The following is a 10961-nucleotide window of genomic DNA, read 5'->3' on the forward strand; positions in this document are numbered from 1 at the left end:
CTTTGATATAGTAGGTTGTCTTTTGTTAAATCAGTTAATGAAAATCTTTACATAAACTTAGTGCTGAAATCTTGCTTTACTTTAATGTTGTAGATCATGTCTGCCAGTAACAATTCCGCTTTCAATTTGCGTTCTGTTCTTGAGAAAGAAAAGTTGAATGGAACAAACTTTATTGATTGGTACCGCAACCTGAGAATTGTTCTCAGGCAAGAGAAAAAGGAGTATGTTCTTGAGCAGCCATATCCTGATGATCTCCCTGACAATGCAACTGCTGCTGATCGCAGAGCTTATGAGAAGCACTGCAATGACTCACTTGATGTCAGCTGTCTGATGCTCGCCACCATGTCCCTTGATCTGCAGAAGCAGTATGAGCATGCGGATGCTCATACCATGATCGAGGGGCTGCGTGGGATGTTTCAGAACCAAGCCAGGACTGAGAGGTTCAATATCTCAAAATCCTTGTTTGCGTGCAAGCTGGCAGAAGGTAGCCCAGTCAGTTCTCATGTGATCAAAATGATTGGTTACATTGAGACTTTGGATAGACTTGGTTCTGAACTTCACCAAGACTTGGCTACTGATGTTATTCTCCAGTCGCTCCCGGCGAGCTATGAGCCTTTTATCATGAACTTTCAGATGAATGGCTTGGATAAAACATTGAGTGAGTTGCATGGGATGCTAAAAACAGCAGAGGAGAGCATTAAGAAGAATCCCAATCATGTGATGATGATTCAGAAGGGGAAAAAGAGGAAGCGTTGGACGCCTCCTAATCCCAAAGGTAAAGGCAAGGAAAAGATTTCCGGTGGTGAGTCCTCAGGCTCTAAGCTAAAGCCAGCACCTAAGGCCAAATCTGGCCCTACTTCTGAAGATGAATGCTTCCACTGTCATGAAAAGGGACATTGGTCTAGGAACTGCAAGAAGTACTTGGAAGAAAAGAAGAAGAAGAAGGGAAGTGAGACTTCCACTTCAGGTATAAATGTTATAGAAATAAATATTGCATTATCTTCTAGTGAATCATGGGTATTTTATACTGGATCGATGATTCACACTTGCAAATCGTTGCAGGGTCTAAGTGAGACTAGAAGATTTGCAAGAGGCGAGTTGGACGTTCGGGTCGGCAATGGCGCAAAGGTTGCGGTGTTGGCGGTCGGCACCTACCACTTGTCTCTACCCTCCGGATTAGTTTTGGAATTAAATAATTGTTATTGCATTCCTGCTTTGAGCAAGAACATTATTTCTTCTTCATGTTTGGAAGAAGTTGGTGATTTTAAGATTGTAATTGAGAACAAACGTTGTTCTATCTTTTGCAATGGTATTTTTTATGCTCATTGTCCATTGGTGAATGGATTATATGTTCTTGATCTTGAGGATAAATCTGTCTGTAACATTAATACTAAGAGGCTTAGACCAAATGATTTGAATCCCACTTTTATTTGGCATTGTCGCTTAGGTCATATAAATGAGAAGCGCATTGAACAACTCCATAAAGATGGATTGTTAAGCTCATTTGATTTTGAATCATTTGACACATGTGAGTCTTGTTTGCTTGGAAAGATGACCAAAGCGCCTTTCACTGGTCAGAGTGAGAGGGCGAGTGACTTGTTGGGACTTGTACATACCGATGTATGTGGACCAATGAGCTCAATAGCCAGAGGTGGTTTTCAGTACTTCATTACTTTCACTGATGACTTTAGTAGATATGGCTATATCTACTTAATGAGGCACAAGTCTGAATCGTTTGAAAAGTTCAAAGAATTTCAGAATGAAGTACAAAATCAATTAGGCAAGACAATTAAATTTCTGCGATCTGATCGTGGAGGAGAATATTTGAGCCTTGAATTTGGTGATCATTTGAAGCAATTTGGAATTATTCCGCAGCTAACTCCGCCCGGAACGCCTCAATGGAATGGGGTATCCGAACGGAGGAACCGAACCTTGTTGGACATGGTTAGGTCCATGATGAGCCAAGCTGATCTTCCATTGTCATTTTGGGGTTATGCTCTTGAAACTGCTGCGTTCACACTGAATAGGGTTCCAAGTAAGTCTGTTGAGAAGACACCATATGAGATATGGACTGGGAAGCGTCCCGGATTATCTTTTCTCAAAGTTTGGGGATGTGAGGCTTATGTCAAACGTTTGATGTCAGATAAGCTCACTCCAAAGTCAGACAAATGTTTCTTTGTGGGGTATCCTAGGGAAACCAAAGGATATTATTTTTACAATAAGGCGGAAGGCAAAGTGTTTGTCGCTCGCAATGGTGTTTTCTTAGAAAAGGAGTTTCTCTCAAAAGGATTTAGTGGGAGCAAGGTGCAACTTGAAGAAATTCAAGAAACACCCGAAACTGTTTCAGCACCCACTGAAGATCCACGGGATGTGCAAGATGTTGCACAACCCGTAGTTGAGGCACCAGCCCCACGAAGGTCTATAAGGGCACGTCGCGCTACTGACAAGCTCAACCTCCTTATTACGGAGGAGCGCCATGTATTATTGATGGAAAATGATGAGCCCTTGACCTACAAAGAAGCAATGCTGGGACCCGACTCCGACAAATGGCTTGAAGCCATGGAATCCGAGTTAAAATCCATGCATGATAATCAAGTTTGGAACTTGGTCGATCAGATTGACAGTGTAAGACCTGTCGACTGTAAGTGGATTTTTAAGAAAAAATTAGACATGGATGGAAATGTTCACATCTATAAGGCACGATTGGTGGCGAAAGGTTTCCGACAAATTCAAGGTGTTGACTATGAGGAAACCTTTTCGCCCGTCGCAATGCTAAAGTCTGTTCGGATTCTCCTAGCAATTGCCGCATATTATGACTATGAGATATGGCAAATGGATGTCAAAACCGCTTTTCTTAATGGACATCTAAGTGAGGATGTGTATATGACACAGCCTGAAGGTTTTGTCGATCCTAAAAATGCTGGGAAAATATGTAAGCTTCAGAGGTCCATCTATGGATTGAAGCAAGCATCTCGGAGTTGGAATATTCGTTTTGATGAAGTAGTCAAAGGGTTTGGCTTCATCAAGAATGAAGATGAGCCTTGTGTTTACAAAAAGGCTAGTGGGAGCGCACTTGTGTTTCTGGTCCTATATGTGGATGACATATTACTGATCGGAAATGATATTCCAATACTTGAAGCCGTTAAAACCTCATTGAAAAAGAGTTTTTCGATGAAGGATTTAGGAGAGGCGGCTTATATTCTGGGTATTAGGATCTATAGAGATAGATCAAAAAGGCTAATTGGATTGAGCCAAGACACGTACATTGACAAGATATTGAATCGGTTCAATATGCAAGATTCCAAGAAAGGTTTCTTGCCAATGTCACATGGCATTACTCTAAGCAAGAGTCAGTGTGCTACGACACCTGATGAGCAAAAGAGGATGAGTACGATTCCTTATGCTTCAGCCATAGGGTCGATCATGTATGCTATGCTTTGCACGCGCCCAGATGTTTCCTTTGCTCTAAGTGTTACGAGCAGGTATCAGTCAGATTTCGGTGAACCTCACTGGACAATTGTAAAGAGTATCCTTAAGTACTTGAGAAGAACTAAGGATATGTTCCTAATATTTGGAGGCGAAGATGAGCTCCTTGTAAAGGGTTACACCGATACTAGTTTTCAAACAGACAAAGATGACTCCAAATCGCAATCCGGTTTTGTTTTCTGCCTCAATGGTGGGGCAGTGAGCTGGAAGAGTTCCAAGCAAGATACGGTGGCTGATTCGACGACAGAGGCCGAGTATATTGCAGCTTCCGAAGCTGCAAAAGAAGCTGTTTGGATCAGAAAGTTTGTTTCTGACTTGGGTGTTGTTCCTAGTGCGTCCAGTCCAGTGGACCTCTATTGTGATAGTAGTGGTGCTGTTGCACTAGCAAAGGAGCCTAGAACAACTAAAAAGTCCAGACATATACTGTGAAAGTATCACCTCATCCGTAACTTTCTTGAGAGAGGTGATGTGAAGGTTTGCAAGGTGCACACGGATTCAAACGTTGCTGATCCGTTGACGAAGCCTCTCCCACAATCAAAGCATGAGGCGCACATGAGATCTATGGGTATTAGATACTTACATCAGTGATTCTAGTGTGCGTGGGGGATTTTGTGTCATGAGTATGTTTATGTAATGATAAATAATTGTTATTTGTTCCATGGATGATTATTTTACATTGATTATCAAGTATGTGACTTGTTCGTGAAACTCTTTGTTGAAAATGATATGATTCTAAATTATCCCTAGTTTATGTCGTTGTGTGGGACAACAACGACGTTGAGACTAGCATATGCATTAATTGATGATCATGTTTCACGGATCATGGATATGGAGATATCGGATTAATGATGTGGACACATGTTGGTGAACATGGTGTTGGATTGACCCACTCCAAGACAATGTTGGGATTGTTATTTTGGATGTGCCATCAGTTGTTCTTGAGTGTTATACCTACTGAATCCTTAGACCTGAGATCGCCATTGTTTCTCACTGTGTGTAGTGGTGCGTCTTGGGGCTGCTAAACGCTACTCTGTGACTGGGTAGTTACAAAAGCAGCTTACAGGTATGTCATGAAACATGGAATGGGATGTGAGCGGATCAAGATGGAATTTGCCCCTCCTAGATAACGGGAGAGATATCTCTGGGCCCCTCGAGATAGTTGGATTTGAAAGTGCATGGCCATGCCAAAGTGATTAAAGAGTTAATCATGATGACTAAAGGTTAGTTATGAATAGAATCCACTATTAGATCGAGAGAATGGTCGAGCTATCACAAAGGTGGCACGCATCTCGCTTTGAGCTTGACTGGTATCGTGTGGCAAAGGGATCGGTGTATGAGTATATCTATGGTTCGGCCGATATGATCTTTATGTGTATTTGTGAGTCACTATGCCCTGCTAGGTGCCGCTATTGACTTGTGATTCGGAAATGATTTCCGATCACGACCACCTACACATGAACCTAACGGGTCACACACTTAAGGGGTTTGGAATGTTGGAAAGCTTGCATGTATGATTGTCTCTAGTGCAAGTGGGAGATTGTTGGTGATATGCCCAAGAGCCCATCATCACAATACGGTTTAAAGGCCCAAGTGGATATTGATCCAAGAGGGATTAGGGTTACTAATGGGCCTATGAGATAGAAGCCCATTAGTACGCCCTATATATATGAGGGAGGGGCTAGGTGGGCGATGACCTGAGCCGCGCCACCTCCCTAGCCGCCGCCCCTCCCTCTCTCTCGGCCGCCGCCCTTGCCGTGCGTGCGGTGCTAGCACACCGACGCCCGGCGTTTCATCCCTGTACGTGTGGACTCCGTGGAGGCGCTGCTGCGACTGCTGCGCTGATCGGCTGCTGGGATCAAGTACGAGGAGCTCGGTTCGTGGGACATGATCGACTACTTCCTCTACATCGACGCGCGACTTCTTCCGCTGCGCTGCGCGTCTAGTGGTAACGATCTATGATCTTCTACTCGCAAGTATCTTGGGTTTATGCGGTAGTGATGCTAGCGTAGCCTACCTGTTTACCTACACCTGTAGAATTGTTTAATAAAAGTTATAGATGATCTGTTGGATAGCTAATCTATTATGCTCTTTATAATTGATGTGGACACCCATATAGAGAGCCAGCCAACTATCTATACCATTGCGGGTGCCCTTAATAATTTTTGAAAAGACAGCTTGGTAGTGTGTGCATCTCTGAATGTGCCTCCGAAGGTGCGGGTGTTCTGGTGGCGAGTGCTACACAATTTCCTGCCATCAAAAATGGAACTGAAGCGGAGGCATATAGCACCAGAGAGGCACTGTGAGATGTGTGGTAATCCGGAAGAGAACTTGATTTATGTGATCCTCCATTGCCCGGTTGCTAAGAGGTTTTGGGCAGAAGTTAAAAAATTCTCTGGGTTGTCTATTCCAAATCTTCATCCTAGTACTTGGGCATTGGATGTGCTTCAGGCAGAGGTATGCTCGCCAAGTGCAGCTGCTATGTTGGTGTGCGGTGCATGGACTTTGTGGACTGGTAGGAATGCAAGGCGCCATGGCCGGAAGGTGTGGGAGCCGGGTGCAACGGTACGTTACATCTCCTCTCTGCTGGAGGACCTGGCGTCGCTGAAAACACCGGTCGAGGAAAAAGGGGCAAGCTTCCCATCAGTTTGGAGATGCCCTGAAGAGGGATGGGTGAAAGTGAATACCGATCCAGCGTTCGATGCCGACTCTTGTACAGGCAGCGCTGGGGTGGTGATTCGTGACCACAAAGGATTGGTGATGGCAGCAGCGACCAGATGGTTTGACAAAGTACCGGACGCGCTCACGGCTGAAGCGATGGCAGCAAAAGAGGCGGTGGCGAAGCCAAGATTGATCCTGGTGCACTCTCCATTGTAAAGAAGGAAGTTGGTAGAATTTATATGGTAAAATTCAATTAACTACTAGAGAGAAGAAAATTTACCATGGTGCATGTGCATGTGCACCAGGGAAAGCCCATGTGGCTTCGCCCCTGAAAAGAGGGCCTTGAACTGGCTGTTGAGTGTGGTTTCGAAAAAACTATTCTGGAAGTAGACTGCAGCGCTTTGAAGACGGTGCTAGAGTCAGTTGATGGTGTACGTTCGCTGATTGGCGGGCTTTGTTTTGATATCACAGCGTTAGGCAGGTCTTTTGATGCTTTTAAAGTGTGTTGGGTGAGTAGAGATGCAAACTCAGTAGCTCATAGTTGTGCTAGTTTGGGGTCGGTGTCTGAGCAGGCCCAATTCTGGTTTGACTATATCCCAGAGTGGCTTTTGGGATTAGCAGCCGCTGATTGTAATCCTGTCTCAAATTAATGAAATTCTGTGATGCTAAAAAAAACTTATATTCCAAGCATTTAATTTTGTGTCTAGGACTGACGTGATTCGTTGCGCAGTGCGCCTCTTTGTATAGTATATCTGCTCTATCTGATCCCTTTGGCCTTTGCGTCGTCGCTTTCTCTCCTGATGATCCTGTCCAGCTGTCCCTTGTCGATCTTCTATTTTGTGTCTGATTATATGCATGGCGCGCGATTGTTACTGCTGATCAGGGAAAAAAAATCTCGGCGAAAAAACCCGAGAAAACTATCGGTTTGATAAAAATTTACGGTAATTTTGAATCAGTACCCACCCTTTTCTCCTAGCTCATATTCATATGTTTTCTCATTTCTATGCATTGCTATGTGCCTATGTCTTATTTTTCATATTAGTGTACCACTTGCTTGGCGATAGAGCTAATATATAGCTGGATCAACCAGTGCGAAACAAATCCGATCGACTTGGAGTGGAGTTCGATCTCTCTGGTCTCTGCTCCATGAGCTCCCGAGTGCGAGTTCTCAACGTCTGCCATGTCCTCCCAGCTGCCGGAGCAGATGACCGCCTTCTGAAGCTCTCCTTCATGGACTGCTTGTTCGTCGGGGTGGTCCCCATGCAGCGGCTCTTCTTCTACGAAGGCCCCGGCGTGCCGCCCTTCCCGTGCCTCGTCCAGTCCCTGCGGTCCTCCCTCGCCGCCGCGCTCGGCGACTTCCTCCCGCTCGCCGGTAAGCTCGACTACCGCCCGTCGGCAGCAGCAGGTGGCCTTGTCGTGGACTGCTCGCCGGCCGCCGTTTCCCCTGGAGTTCGGTTCGTGGAGGCCCAGTACGACGGCAGCATCGGCGACATGCGCCGCCTGGCCTGCGGCGAGGAGCACGACCCGGAGGCACTGGTGCGGCTCGGGCCCGAGCTGGAGATCGGCCGCCTGCCCGCCCCGGTGCTCGCCGTGCAGGTCACGCGGCCGGCCGCCGGCGACGGTGGCGTGGTGGTCGGGGTGTCCGTCCACCACGCCGTGGCCGACGGCCATTCGGTGTGGCAGTTCATGAGGGCATGGTCCGCCGTCTCGCGGTCGGCGTCGGCGTCCCAGGGCCTCGCGGCGCGGCCGACGTTCGACCGGGCGGCGATCCGGCACCCGGAAGCCGACGAGCTGGCGCGCAGGTTCTTGCGCACGATTGCGCCGGCGCTTCCTACGGTAATTACACTCTCGCTGACTATGATCATAATATCGATCGATTCGATTGCCCCCTGCGCATGATCAATACTAATCATCAATAAGAACATTGCCGGCCGTCCATGAACATATACTCAGGTCAGGTCGTCGCCGTGCCGCCCCACGCTGGAGCTGGAGCTGGACCGGCGGCGAAGGAGCTTTCTGATACGCGCCGATCAGATCCAGTCGGTGAAGGAGCGCATAATGGCACAGAGCGCGGCCATCGGCGAGCAGCTGGAAAAGCTTCCGAGCACCTACGTCGCGGTGTCGTCGTTGGTGTGGACGTCCATCGTGCGAGCCAAGGCCCTGGATCTGGACCACGGCGGCGGCGACGCCGCCTGCTACTTCCTGGTGCCGGTGGACTGCCGGCGCCGGCTGCTGCCGGACGCCGGCGAGGGCTACTTCGGGAACTGCCTCTCCCTGTCGTACGCCAAGGCCGCCGCGCGCGACCTAGCGGAACCCGACGCGGGGGTCGCGCACGCGGCCGCGGCCATCCGCGACGCTGCCCTGGAGGCGCTGGCGAACCCGCTGCGGCGTGCCGAGCGATGGGCCGAGGCCTACGCGGGGATGCCCCGCGAGAGGTTCACGCCGACGGGGTCGTCCAACCGGTTCGCGGCTTACGAGACGGACATGGGTTGGGGCGCCCCGAGCCTGGTTGAGCTCGTGTCGTCGCCCGGCAGGGACATGGTGCTGCTTCTGGGTTCGCCGGACGGCGGCGTGCAGGTGACCGTGGAACTCGACGGCGCGCACATGGACCTCTTTGCGGCGAATTTCCTGCAGGTCTAAAGGATTCAGACAGGAGTGTTGTTCTTTTTTTTTACGTTAAGGTATCATTCTTTTTATCCCTCTCTTGGTCCAATAATGTCGAACCCGGGCAGATGGTCCGAGTCGCAACTCAAACCCAATTGTACGTGCTAGTTCATGGCACGGATATTACTAGAACGACGAACAAATAAACCTTCTAGTTTTGACAAATTGTAGGCTGTCGGTATCCTGCAACTGGGGTACCCACTCCTACTGTGCCAAGACTCGCGTAGTTATCCGTAACTACGCCCTAAGGAGCTGAGTAGCCGGACCTCTGGGGTTCGACTCCATCTCACCAGACCAACGGTCCCGGACCCGCTTCCTGCTCGGGGACGGGTCCGGTGTCACCACGTGTCCTAGAGGTGGAAATGCTCAGTACCTGTGGCCGCGGACCCGGACCCCCGCAGGTGGGTCCAGGACCTCCACGTGCCATCCGGACTCCCGCAGATGGGTCCGGGACCTCCGCGTGCCTATCCGGAACCCCGTGAGCTCTCGGCTCAGCTAGCTGATCGGGAGGGGTCCGGAGCCGCCACGTGTCACGCAGACGCGGGCGCAAGCCTTCCGCTGGAAGCTCCCTCACCCACCCGCATTAAGTGCGAGTGGTTGAGGCAGGCTCTGCTGCCTCTGGGCACGGGGCAGCTTTTGTCAGTCCACACTGTAGATCGCCAGTTACCGAGGCGGCTCGTCAGTTACCAAGACAAGCATTAAAGACTCAGCGCCGTGCGCATGGGCAACGAGTCATGATGACCAGCTACTGACTGGAGCAACAGTGCACGCTGCTACAGTGGACTGAGTCAGTAGTTCGGCGCTTCATCATGACCTCGACGCGCGGCTGCAAAGGCTAGACTCTACTCTGACAGGACAGCTCAAGACCATCCCTGGTCAGAAGCTACGCACGGAAGCCGACGACAAGATCTCCGGATCTGAGGCATTGAAGGCCAAAGTGTAGTTTATAATACATCGCCGGGTCCACATGTCGGGGTCCCGCTCAGTGTACGTGCTCCCCTTGGACATATAAAAGGGAGCACGCCCGCTAGAACATGGGGGGGACTTCAAGCTCTCCACACACACACACCAGCCCTGGTGAGCTCGCTCGCTCTAGGGGAAAGGCAATACAACACACAGTGGACGTAGGGTATTACGCTCCGGCGGCCCGAACCACTCTAAATCTTGCTGTGTTCATCGTGTTCTTGAGTGAAATCTAACTGGGACTAGCTAACCCCCGAGTACACACCCTCTGGGCTAGGGCGGGTGCCTTCCGCCACCCGGCCGTGGTTGCAGCACCACGACATAGGCTTAGAGCACCTCCAGCAGAGCAGGAGACCTTAAATGAAGTCCCTAATTTTGTATTTAGAAGCTCACTTGCATTTTTTAAGGACTCAAATTTTACAACAACTCCAGCCGGCTGAACAAATCAGAACCCCCGTTCTCCTCCACCGTTCCTCCCGCTGGAGAACTGGGAATCAATGTTCAGTAAACTGAAAATGACCATGAACTGGAAATCAAAGGTTTCAAGAACACGAGCAGCCAGATCGCGGCGGCCTACACCTCGGACGGGCGGTACGCAGTGTTCGCGGGCAAGGACTCGCACGTGAACTTGTGGCGGACCACCCGCGTGGCAGCGGCCCCGGCCATCGGCATCGGCATGAAGCCCAAGACGTGGTGCACCATCCGCTCCAACGAGAACTTCTACTGCAAGGACGTGTCCGCCGCGGTGCCCTGGGCGCACGCGCCGTCACTGCCGGGCAGCCCGGCCGCCGGCAGCCCGCAGGGCATCGTCTGCAACGAGGAGTCCTGCAGCGTCGCCGCCAAGCCGGAGGGCGGCAACCCGGCCGAGCCCAACAAGCAGCAGCAGGGAGGTGCCCTGCTGGTGCGCCGCCACCCCTCTGCTGTGAGGAGGGAAAGGCCGTCAGTCATGGGCCGGCAACGCTGTTCCAGGAGGGCAAAAAGTTCGGCGGCGTACCTTGGCAGGGAGGGTGGCGACTGCTCAGGTTCCTCGCAAATCCGGGGTCAGGGACCACAGGCCGCGCGATTCCAGGCGCCGGCGTGTTTCCGGGCGGAGGAAGGAGGGGCGTAGGACCTTCAGCGGCGCAGGAGAGGTGCGGCGTCGATCCGATTTCGGCAGGGAGTTGGGATGCCGGAGCCCTAGGGCGGCGGCA

At 50.4% G+C, this 10961-nt stretch overlaps 1 protein-coding gene across 1 annotated transcript; it reads left to right on the forward strand.

Annotated features, from left to right (window-relative positions):
• The first annotated feature begins 7168 nt into the window (after positions 1-7168).
• On the forward strand, positions 7169-8956 carry LOC120654135 (anthocyanidin 3-O-glucoside 6''-O-acyltransferase-like). The gene is made up of 2 exons (XM_039931696.1): positions 7169-7980; positions 8098-8956. Exons 1-2 carry the CDS (start codon positions 7291-7293, stop codon positions 8782-8784), a joined length of 1377 nt encoding a protein of 458 aa, XP_039787630.1. The 5' UTR covers positions 7169-7290; the 3' UTR covers positions 8785-8956.
• Positions 8957-10961: the final 2005 nt, after the last annotated feature.

This window comes from Panicum virgatum, chromosome 1N (assembly GCF_016808335.1).
Source record: "Panicum virgatum strain AP13 chromosome 1N, P.virgatum_v5, whole genome shotgun sequence".
Classification (NCBI taxonomy): domain Eukaryota; kingdom Viridiplantae; phylum Streptophyta; class Magnoliopsida; order Poales; family Poaceae; genus Panicum; species Panicum virgatum.

Bases quoted from the DNA above. Each gene is read 5' to 3' on its own strand.
- LOC120654135 (XM_039931696.1), top strand. From the start codon at position 7,291: ATGAGCTCCCGAGTGCGAGTTCTCAACGTCTGCCATGTCCTCCCAGCT. The intron at 7,981-8,097 runs GTAATTACACTC...ACATATACTCAG, and splicing joins TTGCGCCGGCGCTTCCTACG to GTCAGGTCGTCGCCGTGCCG.